This window comes from Lithobates pipiens, unplaced genomic scaffold, assembly GCF_037356315.1.
Source record: "Lithobates pipiens isolate NorthernLeopardFrog02 unplaced genomic scaffold, aLitPip1_a1.2 Scaffold_3, whole genome shotgun sequence".
Taxonomy (NCBI): Eukaryota; Metazoa; Chordata; class Amphibia; order Anura; family Ranidae; genus Lithobates; species Lithobates pipiens.
Window position 1 is genome coordinate 282,081,385 of NW_027507790.1, and position 19,090 is coordinate 282,100,474.

At 46.1% G+C, this 19,090-nt stretch overlaps 2 protein-coding genes across 2 annotated transcripts; both read right to left on the reverse strand.

Annotated features, from left to right (window-relative positions):
- Positions 1-503: 503 nt before the first annotated feature.
- On the reverse strand, positions 504-5,549 carry LOC143941176 (uncharacterized). Its single transcript, XM_077463203.1, has 2 exons — positions 3,935-5,549; positions 504-786 (listed from the first exon to the last, which is right to left on the reverse strand). Exons 1-2 carry the CDS (start codon positions 5,546-5,548, stop codon positions 610-612), a joined length of 1,791 nt encoding a protein of 596 aa, XP_077319329.1. The 5' UTR covers position 5,549; the 3' UTR covers positions 504-609.
- Positions 5,550-5,808: 259 nt separating this feature from the next.
- FOSB (FosB proto-oncogene, AP-1 transcription factor subunit) lies at positions 5,809-13,228 on the reverse strand. The gene is made up of 4 exons (XM_077463204.1): positions 11,924-13,228; positions 7,491-7,763; positions 7,302-7,409; positions 5,809-6,204 (listed from the first exon to the last, which is right to left on the reverse strand). The coding sequence occupies exons 1-4, from the start codon at positions 12,026-12,028 to the stop codon at positions 5,809-5,811; spliced, it is 882 nt and encodes a 293-aa protein (XP_077319330.1). The 5' UTR covers positions 12,029-13,228.
- Between the last annotated feature and the right edge of the window lie 5,862 nt (positions 13,229-19,090).

Here is a 19,090-nt window from a genome sequence, read left to right on the forward strand (position 1 = left end):
TCCTGCCAGGCACTCGTGCCACTCTTGACTCCTGTGCCTCCTGTTCATCCTATCAGGGGCCTCGAGTTGGAGTCAGATCTGGCTCATCCACTAGGTATGTGACACTTGTGCAGGGGTAATGATGCCACGTGTAGTCTTGTGCTGGGGTAATGACGTTGTGTTTAGTCCTGTGCTGGGGAATGACGCCACGTGTAGTCCTGTGCTGGGGTATTGATATCTCCTGTAGTCTTGTGCTGGGGGAATAATATACTACTATGTACTCATTTATCGGGAGAATAAGGTTTTGTCTTATTCATTTGCACTCTGACATATTGCACTCCTCGGGGGGCTGAGTCCGGTGTGTTCATTATCAGGCGGGGAATGATCGGGTGATATATATCTCGGTGTATACAGCCTATAGACGCCACGCTTGGCGGACACGTACAGTAGAGATTGGTGATAGCCGAACAGAGTGGGGCCGACTCCCCATTGGCTGTTACCGGAAGAATGACACGACCACGGGCGGAGTTTTATTGACATTTTTTTTATTTATTACAGTTCCATAAAGACCTATACTATAATGAAGTCAAAATATATATATATATATATGTTTCTATTTATTTCTTTTACTTACACAATATCACTAATACAGTAACAGGAAAAAGTGTGCGCCCAGCGTGGTCCCCTCCCCCCTCCTCTCTTTACATAGATGTGTATCCTCGTCCACTCTGCTGAGAAAGGTGCAATCATCCTCACACGTACAGACAGAGAAAAACGCCACCTCCGCCGCCGCCGCCGCCGCTGCTGCTGGGGATTAAAGAAGAACTCCAGTCAATATTTAGTCCTAAATAGACTTTTTTTTCTCACCTGTATCAGCGCCATACAGCCTCTGACTGCGTACAGCCGGGCCCCATGGAGAACCACCCAGCCCACATGACCTGTACACGCACCCACATGTCCCGCTACTCAGCTGCCGGGAACTGATTTTTAATGTTCCGTTCGGGGACTATTGCAGCGCAGGCACCGGCTGCCGTAGGACGGTATTGAGGTTTTGGTTCTGAGTGGAGTTCATCTTTTTTTGCCCCGGGCACTCAGTTTGTCACCCCCCAGTAGGCAGACATGGTGCTAGTCTCCACCCCCGAGGAGCTGCTTGCCTGGGCGGAGTTTAGGGCAGTGACATTCCTTTGGCCGCCCCCTGTATTGTCACATTCCTCCTCTAATAGGCAGTATAGGGAGCCAATCACCTTCTATCAGAACACTGAAAGGTGATTGGCTGCCATGGGATGGCGTTTCTTTAGGCGGCAACAATGTTTCATTTTCCAGTTCCAGTGCTAAAATGAACCCTCGAGTTGTATACATTGTAACCAGTGACGGTTCACCGACCAATAGATACCACTGAATAGGAGAACCTCTCTGTGTATATACATATTTCTATATATATAAAACTTATATAACATCCAAAAATATATTAGGAAATAGATATATACACTCTCGCATTATGTTCTGTCTGTACGTATGTACATAACATTACTTTCACTATATATCTTTATATATATAATATACATCTATAAATAAGCCTCATATATATATAATAAAATATATAGAAAAATATGGCTATTGCTCTTTATAAAACTGTGTGTGTGCGTATACAATGTGTATGTGCTGTATATAGCGCCACACACATACAGACAATCCGGTAGTGGGTCATTGCACCTTGATCTCTGGCTGACACACCTTCGACTCTTCGAATGTCAGGGTCAGTTCTGGTGCTGCCGAGACCCTACTTGAGTCAATATATCAAATAATATTCCGATCTCAGCCTTGACCAGCAATCTGATAGGAGGGAGACAAGTGCTGAGATCTCATTGGCTCCTAATCAGTAATCTCATTTCAGCCTTGACCAGCAATATGAACAGAGGGAATTATGTGCTGAGTTCTCATTGGCTCCTAATCAATATTCTGATATCAGCCTTGATCATCAGTCTGATCATAGGGACATATGTGCTGAGACCTTATTGGCTCCTAATCAATAATCTGATCAGAAGGAGATAAGTTCTGAGCCCTCATTGGCTCCTTATTAATAATCTGATCAGAAGGGGGTCATGTAATGAGACCTCATTGACACCTAATCAATAATTTTTCTCAGAAGTGGTCATGTACTGAGACCTCAATGGCTCCTAATCATTAATTTTATAAGAGGGAGATAAGTGCTGAGACCTCATTGGCTCTGAATCAATAATCTGATCAGCGAGGGTCATGTACTAAGACCTCATTGGCTTCTAATCAATAATCTGATCAGAAGGGGTCATGTACTAAGACCTCATTGGCACCTAATCAATAATCTGATCAGAGGGTGATAAGTGCTGAGACCTCTTTGGCTCCTAATCAATAATCTGATCAGAAGGGGTCATGTAATAAGACCTCATTGGCACCTAATCAACAATCTGATCAGCGAGAGATAAGTGCTGAGACCTCATTGGCTCCTAATCAATAATCTGATCAGAGATGGATAAGTGCTGAGACCTCATTGGCTCCTAATTAATAATCTGATCAGAAGGGGTTGTGTACTAACACTTTGTTGGCACCTAATCAATAATTTTATCAGAAGGGGTCATGCATTAAGACCTCATTGGCTCCTAATCGTTAATTTGATAAGAGGGAGATAAGTGTTGAGACCTCATTGGCTCCTAATCAATAATCTGATGAGAAGAGGTCATGTACTAAGACCTGATTGGCTCCTAACCAATAATCTTATCAGCGATAGATAAATGATGAGACCTCATTGGCTCCTAATGAATAATCTGATCAGAAGGGGTCATGTAATAAGACCTTATTGGCACCTAATCAATAATCAGATCAGAGATAGATAAGTGCTGAGACCTCATTGGCTCCTAATCAATAATCTGATCAGAGATGGATAAGTGCTAAGATCTCATTGGCTCCTAATTAATAATCTGATCAGAAGGGGTCGTGTACTAAGACTTTGTTGGCACCTAATCAATAATTTTATCAGAAGGGGTCATGTACTAAGACCTTATTGGCTCCTAATCAATAATCAGATCAGAGATAGATAAGTGCTGAGACCTCATTGGCTCCTAATCAATAATCTGATCAAAGGTTGAAAAGTGCTGAGTTCACATTCTAATTAACAAAGCTGATCAGAGGGCGATAAGTGTTGAGACCTCATTGGCTCCTAATCAATAAAGCTGATCAGAGGGCGATAATTGCTGGCAAAGTCCACCCTGGCAGCCACCCAGCTCCTCCATCCGGTTGGCTCCACATGTACAATACAAAGTCCAGGCACCGGAGATCTACAGACTGACTCTGTATACAAAATACGGAAATACGGCACAGCGCCGGAGGCGGGGCCAGTATGGCTGCAGGCGTGGTCACAGTGAAAGATTAAAGGGACAGGACCACCATTACTAAGCTCTTCTGAAAACGGCTGTTGGGGTTCTCCAGGACTTGACCAAGAACTTGGAAGGTCTTCTGCCCCGCATCCTCGCTGTGGGTCAGTTTATCAATGTTCATACCCGGGAGTTATAGTTCCTTCTAATCTTATGTGAAAAATGTGGGAATCTTGAGGGAAAACATTGATAAATAGACCCCCAAAGAAGCAGCCAGGCAACTAGCATTTTCAGAAAGCACTGGCAAAGCCCATATTTCTCTTCTGACGGGTTCTCTTTGAGAAAACTAATTAGGAGCAAATCACATTTCATAGAACAGGTTGGTCTACCCTGCTGCCAGGAAAATGCAGTGCACCCTGTGACCTGCAGGGGACGCTGAGAAACCAGTAGAGAGTGTAGGGCCCTTTTGTCCATAGTCTCTGAGGGCCACTCCACAGGAGTGGACTGACATGAGCTGCTGCAATGCTCGGCCTATATCCCCCTCTCTGGTCTGATACACATTGACCCCACTCCCCATCACATCCCATCTCATTGGTCACCCCCCTTACAGCTGAGGAGGTAGAGAGGTCCACTTGGTCCTGGTCCTGGGTGTTGGCTCGGGTGAAGTCCATGAAGCTGGTCCTTGAAGTGGAATGTAGCCAGGAGGAAACTTCTTGACAGCGCTCAGCCCACCACACACTTCCATCGTGGGGGGAGGGGAGGGGGGGGTTATGAATGTTCACAGATACAAGGATGATGGGGAAGGAGAAGAAGAGAAGAGAAGAGAAGAGATGGAAAAGCAGAAGAGGAGTAACAATACAAAAAACGCATGGCGATGGAGAAGAGCAGACCTGGAGGCGGACATGAAGAGATGAGGAGGAGGACTGTAGAATCGGTGATGAGGAGGACGGTGCAGGATGAGGGCTGGTTCCGGAATTTATGTGTAAAAGAAAGTAAGACAGAGAAAAGTTCACATGACAATAATGTGGGAAAAGAGGAAGAGGTGGGCCAATGAACAATGGGCAGCAAGGAAGGAGAAGACCAGAGAGGTCTCCATAGTCGATAGAGAGAAGAGGACTAGAGAGATCTCCGTAGTCAATAGAGAGAAGAGGACTGGAGAGATCTCCATAGTCGATAGAGAGGACTAGAGAGATCTCCATAGTCGATAGAGAGAAGAGGACCAGAGAGGTCTCCATAGTCGATAGAGAGAAGAGGACCAGAGAGATCTCCATAGTCGATAGAGAGAAGAGGACCAGAGAGATCTCCATAGTCGATAGAGAGAAGAGGACCAGAGAGATCTCCATAGTCGATAGAGAGAAGAGGACCAGAGAGGTCTCCATAGTCAATAGAGAGAAGAGGACTAGAGAGATCTCCATAGTCAATAGAGAGAAGAGGACCAGAGAGGTCTCCATAGTCAATAGAGAGAAGAGGACTGGAGAGATCTCCATAGTCGATAGAGAGAAGAGGACTGGAGAGATCTCCATAGTCGATAGAGAGAAGAGGACCAGAGAGGTCTCCATAGTCGATAGAGAGAAGAGGACTAGAGAGATCTCCATAGTCGATAGAGAGAAGAGGACCAGAGAGGTCTCCATAGTCGATAGAGAGAAGAGGACTAGAGAGATCTCCATAGTCGATAGAGAGAAGAGGACCAGAGAGATCTCCATAGTCGATAGAGAGAAGAGGACCAGAGAGATCTCCATAGTCGATAGAGAGAAGAGGACTAGAGAGGTCTCCATAGTCAATAGAGAGAAGAGGACTGGAGAGATCTCCATAGTCAATAGAGAGAAGAGGACCAGAGAGGTCTCCATAGTCAATAGAGAGAAGAGGACTGGAGAGATCTCCATAGTCGATAGAGAGAAGAGGACTGGAGAGATCTCCATAGTCAATAGAGAGAAGAGGACTGGAGAGATCTCCATAGTCAATAGAGAGAAGAGGACTAGAGAGGTCTCCATAGCTGGTAGAGAGAAGAGGACTAGAGAGATCTCCATAGTCGATAGAGAGAAGAGGGCTGGAGAGATCTCCATAGCTGGTAGAGAAACGGGAGAAGAGTGGAGTGATGGTGATAGATGGTAGAAGGAAGGAGAGGACTGGAGAGATCTCCGTAGTTGGTAGAGAAACGGGAGAAGAGTGGAGTAATGGTGATAGATGGCAGAAGGAAGGAAGAGGACTGGAGAGATCTCCATAGCTGGTAGAGGGAATGAAGCAAGCCACGGAAGGCATAGCAGACCATGATGAAACACAAGATTATGATGAAGGAGGAAAAGAGAGCAAATGAAAGATTGAGGAGAGGGGTGAGGAGAGGAGAAGGGTGAGGAGAGGAGAAGGGCGAGGAGAGGAGAAGGGTGAGGATCTGTCAGATGGGCGGCAGTGGTTAGCAATCTGCATGGATTGGAAAGGTTGGCTGAATGAGGAAAGTGCAGGAAGAGGTGTTGGAATTTATGTCTCAGAGTGCCAGGAGTGAGGGGGAGCTGAGCGAGTCGGAGGATGAGCGCTCACTTCCGCTGCTGCGCTGGTACCGGCTTCCACAGGCTCCTCCCTCTGGGGAGGTGAACACAAACGAAGAGGTGTAAGCTCCAGGGCCGATTGCACAGTCTGGGTCCGGTAGTGGGGGCAAACAGACAGGGAATGATACCTCCGGTTGGGGGGGATACGAGGGCAGGAGTCCTCCGTGGGGAAAGGAGACAGCTGGTTCGCTGGAGGGCAGGTCAGGGTCCTCGTAAGGGAGTTTGCATGTCGATCGATGGGAGAGAAGGGCGAACTCCAACTGTTCCTTCTGTCGTTGCAGCTCATCGATCTCTGCCTCCAGTGTGGACTTCTCCTCTTCTAAAAGGTCCGTCTCCTGATAGGGGGAACACAAGTGGTAATCACTGTAGAGCTTCACATCAACCTGGACTATTACGCTAATGAATATTTGTGGACCATGTCCCATCTGATCGGGCCTTGCGTCCAACCAACAAAAGACAAATGTGACCCTCTAAGTAGAGCAGAGAGAGAAGACGTGGTGCTCATTGCGGCTATTCTTGATCAAGGTGTCAGAGATGTGAGTCGAGGGTGAGTAGGGTGTGGGTCGAGGGTGAGTAGGGTGCGGGTCGAGGGTGAGTAGGGTGCGGGTCGAGGGTGAGTAGGATGTGGGTCGAGGGTGAGTAGGATGTGGGTCGAGGGTGAGTAGGGTGCGGGTCGAGGGTGAGTAGGATGTGGGTCGAGGGTGAGTAGGATGTGGGTCGAGGGTGAGTAGGGTGTGGGTCAAGGGTGAGTAGGGTGTGGGTCGAGGGTGAGTAGGGTGTGGGTCGAGGGTGAGTAGGGTGCGGGTCGAGGGTGAGTAGGGTGCGGGTCGAGGGTGAGTAGGGTGCGGGTCGAGGGTGAGTAGGGTGTGGGTCGAGGATGAGTAGGATGTGGGTCGAGGGTGAGTAGGGTGTGGGTCGAGGGTGAGTAGGGTGTGGGTCGAGGGTGAGTAGGATGTGGGTCGAGGGTGAGTAGGGTGTGGGTCGAGGGTGAGTAGGATGTGGGTCGAGGGTGAGTAGGATGTGGGTCGAGGGTGAGTAGGGTGTGGGTCGAGGGTGAGTAGGGTGTGGGTCGAGGGTGAGTAGGATGTGGGTCGAGGGTGAGTAGGATGTGGGTCGAGGGTGAGTAGGGATTTACAGAACCAGAGAACCAAATCCTCTCCTCTTCCACCACATCTGGGGCTCCATTAAACATGAAGTTACACACGGGGGGCGGTGTGACCACGGGAAAACCACAACCCTCCACTGATACTGAAAACAAAGAATATGATGGTAGGGTTATGGGAATGGAGACTCCGGTTCTCTGGAAGAGGACTGCGAGCGCCTGAATCCACCACATAAACCTCTAGAGGGTCTGTAGACCCTTCCTTGGCGCTCCTCAGTCTGTGATCTCTATGGTGTCACCTGTTGGGAAACGTTTATTGTTGTCACTTACGCTTTGAAGTCGGTCGGTCAGTTCTCGTCTTCGGTTCCGGCATTTGGCAGCGGCGAGTTTGTTCCTTTCTCTGCGTACTCGTCTCTTTTCTTCCTCCTCCGGTGTCAGCTGTGTGTTGGAACAAGGATCAGAGGTCACTTTTTGGTTGGGGCACATACACCTATATTCACCTAGTCCAGGGACACTCACCGCCTCCTCTCTGGTTCTCTTGCGGGTACGGGTGGGCCGGGAGCCCTCTGGTCCCGGTGTGGAAACAGATGGGCCATAGGATGATCCGGACGGAGAGGCGTAGCTGGGCCCTGGCACATCATAAGGGTCCAGCGAGGGTCCCGGTGGAGGTTGGGACTGAGCCATAGAGGAGATGAGGGCCGGGGTGACCAGCCACTGGAGGTCTTGACTACTGGTGATGGCGGTAACAGTGGGCACAAAGGAGGATGGAGCATCACACAGAGACACGCACTCCTGCAAAGAAGACGGCACGCAACATGTCACGGGGTACAGGCAAATGAAGTTATGGGATGTGATTATCAGAAATATTCTATGGCTGAGATGGAGAGGGACGGCTCCTCTTTGGGGAGAACTCAAAGCAACGGCCCCCTTTCCACACAGAGGAATATCTACCTATGTACTCTGTGTGGGGCATATGGAGGGACAGCCGCTCCACCCCTATATACACCACACACTGTGTTCACCCCTATATGTTCAGACTACACTGACCCCTATACTGCACAATGTACCCAATATACCCCATACACTGTGTATAATGACCCCTATAAACACCATACACTATGTACATACACACCTCATACAGAGTATACACTGACCCCTATATACACATATTACACAGTGTACACTGCCTCCTATATACACCAAACCCTGTGTGTACTGACCCCTATACTATAACACTATGTCCAGGCTATACTGACCCCTATATTGCACAATGTGTCCTATATAACTAATATACAGTGTATACTGACCCCTATATACACACCATACAGTAGGTACACTGACCCCTATATACACCATACACAAAAGACACTATGTACACCAACCCCAATATACAGAAGACATCATACAGAGTGTACACTGACCCTTCTGTACACCTATATAAACAAAACACTATATACACCAACCCCATATACAGAGGACAATGTCTTGTATATAACTCATTTGCAGTGTATACTGATCCCTATATAGTATATTGACGACTATATAAGGTATACAATGGATCCATATACACAGTGTATACTGACCCCCTATACTATACACATTATATACTGACCCCCTATACTATACACAATGTATACTGACCCCCTATACTATACATAGTATATACTGACCCCTATAGTATACACATTATATACTGACCTCTATACCATACACAGTGCACACGGACCCCTATACTGTACACAGTGTATACCAACCCCCCTATACTATACACATTATATACTGACCCCTATACTATACACATTATATACTGGCCCCTTTAGCATACACAGTGTATACTGACCCCCTATACTATACACAATGTATACTGGCCCCCTATACTATACATAGTATATACTGATCCCCTACATTATACACATTATATACTGACCCCTATACCATACACAGTGCATACTGACCCCTATACTATACATATTATATACTGACCCCCTATACTATACACAGTGCATACTGACCCCCCCATACTATACACATTAGATATTGACTCCTATACTATACACATTATATACTGGCCCCTATATGATAAACATTATATACTGAACCCCTATATTAAACACAATGTATACTGACCCCTATACTATACATGGTATATACTGACCCCCATACTATACACATTATCTACTGACCCCTATATTATACACAGTATATACCGACCCCCTATACTATACATAGTATATACAGACCCCTATACCACACACAGTGTATACTGACCCCATACTATACACAGTATATATTGGCCCCTATACTATAAACAGTGTATACTGACCCCCTATACTATACACATTATATACTGACCCCTAAACAATACACAGTGTATACTGACCCTCTATACTATACACATTGTATGCTTACCCTCTATACTATACACATTATATACCAACCCCTATACTATACACAGTGTATACTGATTTCTATATTACACACAGTATATAATTACCCCTATACTATATACATTATATACTGACCCCTGTACTATACATAGTATATACTGAGCCCTATACTATAGGTAGTGTATACAGTGTATACTGACCCTCTATACTATACACATTATATACTGACTCCTATACTATACACAATGTATACTGACCCCCTATACTATACACAGTGTATACTGAATCTTATACTGTACACAATATATACGGACCCCTATACTATACACAGTATATACTCACCCCTATAATATACACAGTATATACTCACTCCTATACTATACACAGTATACACTGACCCTTCTACTATACACATTATTTAATGACCCATATACTATACACAGTATATACTGACCCCCATACTATACACAGTGTATACTGATTCCTATACTATACACAGTATATACTCACCCCCTATACTATACACATTATATATTGACCGCTATACTATACACATATACTGACCCCTATACCATACACAGTGTATACTGACCCCTATACTATACACGTGTATACTGATTCCTATACTATACATATTATATATGGACCCCATATACTATACACAGTATACATTGACCTCCTATACTATACACAGTATATACTGACCCCCATATACTATACACAGTATATATTGACCCCTGTACTATACACATAATCTACTGCCCCCTATATTATACACAGTATATATTGATTCCTATACTATACACAGTACATACTGGCCCCTATACTATGTACAGTGTATACTGACCCTTATACTATACACATTATATATTGACCCATATACTATACACAGTGTATACTGACCCCTATACTATACACAGTGCATACTAATTCCTATACTATACACAGTATATACTGATCCCCTATACTATACATAGTATATACCGACCCCTATACTATACACAGTGTATACTGACCCTCTCTACTATACACATTATATACTGATCCCTATACTATAGACAGTGTATACCGATTCCTATATGATATACAGTATATACTGACCCCCTATACTATACATAGTATATACTACTCCCTATACTATAGACATTATATACTGACCCCTATACCATACACAGTGTATACTGATTCCTATACTATACACATTATATATGGACTCCTATACTATACACATTGTATACTGACCCCTATACTATACACATTATATACTGACCCCCATATTATACACAGTATATACTGAGCCTTATACTATACACATTATATACTGCCCCCTATACTATACACATTATTTACTGACCCTTATACTATACACAGTATACACTGACCCCCTATGTTATACACATTATATACTGAGCCCTATACTATACACAATATGTACTGACCCCTATACTGTACACATTATATACTTACCCCCTATACTATACACAGCATATAATCACCCCTATACTATACATGGTGTATACTGACCTCTGTACTATACACATTATATACGAACCCCCCTATACTATACACATGATATAATGACCCCTATACTATACACAGTGTATACTGATTCATATACTATACACAGTATATACTGATCCCCTATACTATACATAGTATATACCGACCCCTATACTATACACAGTATATACTGACCCCTATATATAAAAAGTGTATACTGACCCTCTATATTATATACTGACCTGTATACTATACAAGTATATACTGACCCCTATACTATACACATTATCTACTGACCCCTATACTATACACAGTGTATACTGATTCATATACTATATACAGTATATAATAATCCCCTATACTATAAATAGTATATATCGACCCTTATACTATACACATTATATACTGACCCATATACTATACACAGTGTATACTGACCCCTATACTATACACAGTGTATACTGACCCCCTATACTATACATAGTATATACGGACCCCCTATACTGTACATAGTATACACTGATCCCCCTATACTATAGACAGTGTATACTGACAGTGTATACATCTACAGTGTATACCTCTATACTATACACATTATATACTGACTCCTATACACAGTGTATAGTGTTTCCTATACTATACATAGTACATACTGGCCCCCTATACTATGTACAGTGTATGTATACTGACCCTTATACTATACACAGTATATATTGACCCCTATACTATACACATTATATACTGACCTCTATACTATACACATTATATAGTGACTCCTCTATATTATACACATTATATAGTGACTCCTCTATATTATACACATTATATAGTGACTCCTCTATACTATACACATTATATAGTGACTCCTCTATATTATACACATTATACTCTGACCCCCTATACTATGCACAGTGTGCTCTGGGACTCTATACAATGTGTGGTTGTAGAAAGTTGCTGTGACGTCAGAGAGAGTCATTGAGCAGCAGTGGGTTCTTGTGTCCCCCACTCACTCTTCAGCCCACCAGCCCCCAGTGACATCACTGCTGTCAGTGACGTCACACTCACCTGTGGTGCAGCAGCTGTGGGGGGGCTCCCAAAAGAATCCACCGAGGAGAGGTACTGAGACTCTGCAGAGGGAGAGGAGCTGGAGGAGTCGTATCCCTGGTACATGTCCTTCCAGAACCAGAGTCCACAGGGGTCCAAACTGAGGCGATTCCAGGGTCAGAGCCCAGAACCAGGGTCAGAACCAGGGTCAGAGCCAAGAACCAGGGTCAGAGCCCAGAACCAGGATCAGAGCCCAGAACCAGGGTCAGAGCCCAGAACCAGGATCAGAGCCCAGAACCAGGGTCAGAGCCCAGAACCAGGATCAGAGCCAAGAACCAGGATCAGAGCCAAGAACCAGGGTCAGAGCCCAGAACCAGGGTCAGAACCAGGGTGAGAGCCCAGAACCAGGGTCAGAGCCAAGAACCAGGGTCAGAGCCAAGAACCAGGGTCAGAGCCAAGAACCAGGGTCAGAGTCCAGAACCAGGTTCAGAACCAGGGTCAGAGCCAAGAACCAGGGTCAGAGCCAAGAACCAGGGTCAGAGTCCAGAACCAGGGTCAGAACCAGGGTCAGAGCCCAGAACCAGAGTCAGAACTCAGAGCCAGAGACCAGAGCCAGGGTTACAGCCCAGAACTAGGACCAGAGTCTAAAACCAGGACCAGGGTCAGCACCAGGAGCAGCACCCAAGATCGGGATCAGATTCCAGAACCAGGACCAGAAGAAGGATGAGAGCCCAGATCAGGACCAGGGAGAGTTTCCAGAACCAGGAAAGTCCAATCCAAGGAGGAGAGTCCAGAAGTGAGAAGTCCAGTCGGAGGAGATCCGGGGAGAGGAGAGGAGGTCAGGACCGGCACCGGAGTCCCGGGGAAAGTCCCGCAGTCCGCATGGAGGGCTTTATAGATCCCGGGGGTCTCCAGTAATGGGGGTGCAGATTGCAGGTGGTGCAGGGGTCTCTCCGGTAGGTATCAGATAGCACGGTAAGTGTCCCGGTAATACGGTAGCTCTCACTGATAATTCTCTCCGGTAGGTATGTTGTCCCCGATAAGTCCCCGGTATGTTGTCTCCAGTAAGTCCCCGGTATGTTGTCTCCGGTAGGTGTCCCCGCTATGTTGTCTCCAGTAAGTCCCCGGTATGTTGTCTCCGGTAGGTGTCCCCGCTATGTTGTCTCTAGTAAGTCCTCGGTATGTTGTCTCCGGTAGGTGTCCCCGGTAGGTCCCCGTATGTTGTCTCTAGTAAGTCCTCGGTATGTTGTCTCCGGTAGGTGTCCCCGGTAGGTCCCCGGTACGGTAGTACGGCGGATCGTCCTCCGGCTCGGTGTGAGATTTATGAATGAAGCTCACATCACTTCTCCCTATTTATACTCCCACCGACGTCACAGCCCTGACCCCGCCCACATCTCGGGCTAAGGAGCCCCCAGCGCCCCCAAAATCAGACCGAGCGACCCCCCGCCGCCCCGTACCCCACCCCCCACTCCCATCCCCCCCGATCATTGCCCCCTCGGCCGCCCCCCGGCCCGGGATATGGGGGTACAGAGCGGCGGAGGGCTGGCCCCGCCCAGCGGAGTTCCTGTGACGTACATAACCATCTATGGACTTGTCTTCGCTGTGTTTATCGGTTACTAAGGAGTGACGTCAGAGGGAATCCCGGCTCCCCGCAACGCGCGCGCCGGCCCCGTGTATTAATAGTAACCGCAGGACGGACCTGAGAGAGAACTGCAGAGACGATTCATACATTATATATATATATATATACATAGAGGAATAATACCGGCCGGGAAAAAGTATTCATACCCCCCGACATTCCCCACATTTTGTTACAACCAAAACCATAAATGTATTTTATTGGGATTTTATGTGATGGACCAACACAAAGTGTCACATAATTGTGAAGTGGAAGGAAAATGATAAATGATACAAATAAATATGTGAAAAGTGTGGGGGAGGGGCATTTGTATGGCGCCCCCCGGAGTCAATACTTTGTAGAACCCCCTTTCTCTACAAGTCTTTTTGGGGGTGTCTCTACCAGCTTTGCCCATCTAGAGAGGACATTTCTGCCCATTCTTCTTCTTTGTAAAATATCTCAAGCTCTGTCAGATTGGATGGAGAGCGTCTGTGATCAGCAATTTTCAAGTCTGGCCACAGATTCTCAATGGGATTTAGGTCTGGACTGTGACTGGGCCATTCTAACACATGAATATGCTTTGATGTAAACCATTCCATTGTAGCTCTGGCTGGATGTTTCGGGTCGTTGTCCTGCTGGAAGGGGAACCTCCGCCCCGGTCTCAAGTCTTTTGCTGACTCTAACAGGTCTTCTTCTAAGATTGTCCTGTATTTGTCTCCATCCATCTTCCCATCAACTCTGACCAGCTTCCCTGTCCCTGCTGAAGAAAACCATCCCCACCACATGATGCTGCCACCACCATGTCTCACGGTGGGGATGGTGTGTTCGGGGGATGGGCAGTGTTAGTTTTCCCCACACATAGCGTTTTGCTTTTAGGCCATAAAGTAGAATTTTGGTCTCCTGTGACCAGATCACCTTCTTCCACATGTTTGCTGCCCCCTCCCCCACATGGCTTCTCACAAACTACAAACAGGACTTCTTATGACTTTCTTTCTCCAATGTCTTTCTTCTTGTCACTCTTCCATAAAGGGCAGAATTGTGGAGAGACGACTAATAGTTGTCCTGTGGACAGATTCTCCCCCCTGAGCTGTGGCTCTCTGCAGCTCCTCCAGAGTTACCATGGACCTCTTGGCTCTTCTCTGATGAATGCTCTCCTTGCCCGGCCCGGTCAGTTTAGGTGGACGGCCATGTCTTGGTAGGTTTGCGGTTGTGTCATACTCTTTCCATTTTCCGATGATGGATTGAACAGAGCTCCGTGAGATGGTCAAAGCTTGGGAGATTTTATTATAACCCAACCCTGCTTTATACTTCTCCACAACTTTATCCCTGACCTGTCTGGTGTGTTCCTTGGCCTTCATGATGCTGTTTGTTCACCAAGGTTCTCTAACAAACCTCTTAGGGCTTCACAGAACAGCTGTATTTATACTGAGATGACATCACACACAGGGGGACTCTATTTACTAATTAGGTGACTTCTGAAGGCGATTGGTTCCTCTAGATATTAGTTAGGGGTATCAGAGTAAGGGGGGCGCCATACAAATGCCCCTCCCCCACACTTTTCACATATTTATTTGTATCATTTATCATTTTCCTTCCACTTCACAATTATGTGACACTTTGTGTCGGGCCATCACATAAAATCCCAATAAAATACATTTACGATCTTCTGGTTGTAACCTGACAAGATGTGGGGAATCTCGGGGGGGGGGTATGAATACTTTTTCCAGACACTGTATATGTAGAGGATTAGTAGATCATTAAATATCTAAAGAGACAGAGAGAGAAGTATACAAAGCAGGGGATGGACGGGGCTCAGCAATACGTATATATAGAGGATCGATGACTACAACATAAATATACTGTATACAGGCAATAGAGGACTGATAGTGAGAGATGGAAGATAAAGGACTGAAATATATGAGTGATATGAATACTGGTTGGTTAGAGAGGGATCATGTTGAAGTATTTGGGTCAAAGAGGGATAATTTTTATTAATTTGATCAGAAAGGGATCACTTTCACACAGTTGGTCAGAGAGGGATCACTTTGATGCAGATGGTCAGAGAGGGATCACGTTGACGCATTTGGTCAGAGAGGGATCACGTTGACGCATTTGGTCAGAGAGGGATCACGTTGATGCATTTGGTCAGAGAGGGATCACTTTGGTGCATTTGGTCAGAGAGGGATCACGTTGATGCATTTGGTCAGAGAGGGATCACGTTGATGCATTTGGTCAGAGAGGGATCACTTTGGTGCATTTGGTCAGAGAGGGATCACTTTGGTGCATTTGGTCAGAGAGGGATCACGTTGATGCATTTGGTCAGAGAGGGATCACGTTGATGCATTTGGTCAGAGAGGGATCACGTTGATGCATTTGGTCAGAGAGGGATCACTTTGATGCAGATGGTCAGAGAGGGATCACTTTGGTGCATTTGGTCAGAGAGGGATCACTTTGGTGCATTTGGTCAGAGAGGGATCACGTTGATGCATTTGGTCAGAGAGGGATCACGTTGATGCATTTGGTCAGAGAGGGATCACTTTGATGCATTTGGTCAGAGAGGGATCACTTTGATGCATTTGGTCAGAGAGGGATCACGTTGATGCATTTGGTCAGAGAGGGATCACTTTGGTGCATTTGGTCAGAGAGGGATCACTTTGATGCATTTGGTCAGAGAGGGATCACTTTGGTGCATTTGGTCAGAGAGGGATCACTTTGGTGCATTTGGTCAGAGAGGGATCACTTTGGTGCATTTGGTCAGAGAGGGATCACGTTGATGCATTTGGTCAGAGAGGGATCACGTTGATGCATTTGGTCAGAGAGGGATCACTTTGGTGCATTTGGTCAGAGAGGGATCACTTTGGTGCATTTGGTCAGAGAGGGATCACGTTGATGCATTTGGTCAGAGAGGGATCACGTTGATGCATTTGGTCAGAGAGGGATCACTTTGATGCATTTGGTCAGAGAGGGATCACTTTGATGCATTTGGTCAGAGAGGGATCACGTTGATGCATTTGGTCAGAGAGGGATCACTTTGGTGCATTTGGTCAGAGAGGGATCACTTTGATGCATTTGGTCAGAGAGGGATCACTTTGATGCATTTGGTCAGAGAGGGATCACTTTGATGCATTTGGTCAGAGAGGGATCACGTTGATGCATTTGGTCAGAGAGGGATCACATTGATGCATTTGGTCAGAGAGGGATCACTTTGATGCATTTGGTCAGAGAGGGATCACTTTGATGCATTTGGTCAGAGAGGGATCACTTTGATGCATTTGGTCAGAGAGGGATCACGTTGATGCATTTGGTCAGAGAGGGATCACTTTGATGCATTTGGTCAGAGAGGGATCACGTTGATGCATTTGGTCAGAGAGGGATCACTTTGGTGCATTTGGTCAGAGAGGGATCACGTTGATGCATTTGGTCAGAGAGGGATCACTTTGGTGCATTTGGTCAGAGAGGGATCACTTTGATGCATTTGGTCAGAGAGGGATCACGTTGATGCATTTGGTCAGAGAGGGATCACTTTGATGCAGATGGTCAGAGAGGGATCACTTTGATGCATTTGGTCAGAGAGGGATCACGTTGATGCATTTGGTCAGAGAGGGATCACGTTGATGCATTTGGTCAGAGAGGGATCACTTTGATGCATTTGGTCAGAGAGGGATCACTTTGATGCATTTGGTCAGAGAGGGATCACGTTGATGCATTTGGTCAGAGAGGGATCACTTTGGTGCATTTGGTCAGAGAGGGATCACTTTGATGCATTTGGTCAGAGAGGGATCACGTTGATGCATTTGGTCAGAGAGGGATCACTTTGGTGCATTTGGTCAGAGAGGGATCACTTTGGTGCATTTGGTCAGAGAGGGATCACTTTGGTGCATTTGGTCAGAGAGGGATCACGTTGATGCATTTGGTCAGAGAGGGATCACTTTGATGCAGATGGTCAGAGAGGGATCACTTTGGTGCATTTGGTCAGAGAGGGATCACTTTGGTGCATTTGGTCAGAGAGGGATCACGTTGATGCATTTGGTCAGAGAGGGATCACGTTGATGCATTTGGTCAGAGAGGGATCACTTTGATGCATTTGGTCAGAGAGGGATCACTTTGATGCATTTGGTCAGAGAGGGATCACGTTGATGCATTTGGTCAGAGAGGGATCACTTTGGTGCATTTGGTCAGAGAGGGATCACTTTGATGCATTTGGTCAGAGAGGGATCACTTTGATGCATTTGGTCAGAGAGGGATCACTTTGATGCATTTGGTCAGAGAGGGATCACGTTGATGCATTTGGTCAGAGAGGGATCACATTGATGCATTTGGTCAGAGAGGGATCACTTTGATGCATTTGGTCAGAGAGGGATCACTTTGATGCATTTGGTCAGAGAGGGATCACTTTGATGCATTTGGTCAGAGAGGGATCACGTTGATGCATTTGGTCAGAGAGGGATCACTTTGATGCATTTGGTCAGAGAGGGATCACGTTGATGCATTTGGTCAGAGAGGGATCACTTTGGTGCATTTGGTCAGAGAGGGATCACGTTGATGCATTTGGTCAGAGAGGGATCACTTTGGTGCATTTGGTCAGAGAGGGATCACTTTGATGCATTTGGTCAGAGAGGGATCACGTTGATGCATTTGGTCAGAGAGGGATCACTTTGATGCAGATGGTCAGAGAGGGATCACTTTGGTGCATTTGGTCAGAGAGGGATCACGTTGATGCATTTGGTCAGAGAGGGATCACTTTGGTGCATTTGGTCAGAGAGGGATCACGTTGATGCATTTGGTCAGAGAGGGATCACTTTGGTGCATTTGGTCAGAGAGGGATCACTTTGGTGCATTTGGTCAGAGAGGGATCACGTTGATGCATTTGGTCAGAGAGGGATCACTTTGGTGCATTTGGTCAGAGAGGGATCACGTTGATGCATTTGGTCAGAGAGGGATCACTTTGATGCAGATGGTCAGAGAGGGATCACTTTGGTGCATTTGGTCAGAGAGGGATCACTTTGGTGCATTTGGTCAGAGAGGGATCACGTTGATGCATTTGGTCAGAGAGGGATCACGTTGATGCATTTGGTCAGAGAGGGATCACTTTGATGCATTTGGTCAGAGAGGGATCACTTTGATGCATTTGGTCAGAGAGGGATCACGTTGATGCATTTGGTCAGAGAGGGATCACTTTGGTGCATTTGGTCAGAGAGGGATCACTTTGATGCATTTGGTCAGAGAGGGATCACTTTGATGCATTTGGTCAGAGAGGGATCACTTTGATGCATTTGGTCAGAGAGGGATCACGTTGATGCATTTGGTCAGAGAGGGATCACATTGATGCATTTGGTCAGAGAGGGATCACTTTGATGCATTTGGTCAGAGAGGGATCACTTTGATGCATTTGGTCAGAGAGGGATCACTTTGATGCAGATGGTCAGAGAGGGATCACTTTGATGCATTTGGTCAGAGAGGGATCACTTTGATGCATTTGGTCAGAGAGGGATCACGTTGATGCATTTGGTCAGAGAGGGATCACTTTGGTGCATTTGGTCAGAGAGGGATCACGTTGATGCATTTGGTCA

Bases quoted from the DNA above. Each gene is read 5' to 3' on its own strand.
- LOC143941176 (XM_077463203.1), bottom strand. From the start codon at position 5,548: ATGGAGATCTCTCCAGTCCTCTTCCTTCCTTCTGCCATCTATCACCAT. The intron at 787-3,934 runs GTAAGGGGGGTG...TTTAATCCCCAG, and splicing joins ACCTCTCTACCTCCTCAGCT to CAGCAGCGGCGGCGGCGGCG.
- FOSB (XM_077463204.1), bottom strand. From the start codon at position 12,028: ATGTACCAGGGATACGACTCCTCCAGCTCCTCTCCCTCTGCAGAGTCT. The intron at 7,410-7,490 runs GTGAGTGTCCCT...TCCAACACACAG, and splicing joins AGAGAACCAGAGAGGAGGCG to CTGACACCGGAGGAGGAAGA. The intron at 6,205-7,301 runs GTAAGTGACAAC...TCCCCCTATCAG, and splicing joins TGACCGACCGACTTCAAAGC to GAGACGGACCTTTTAGAAGA.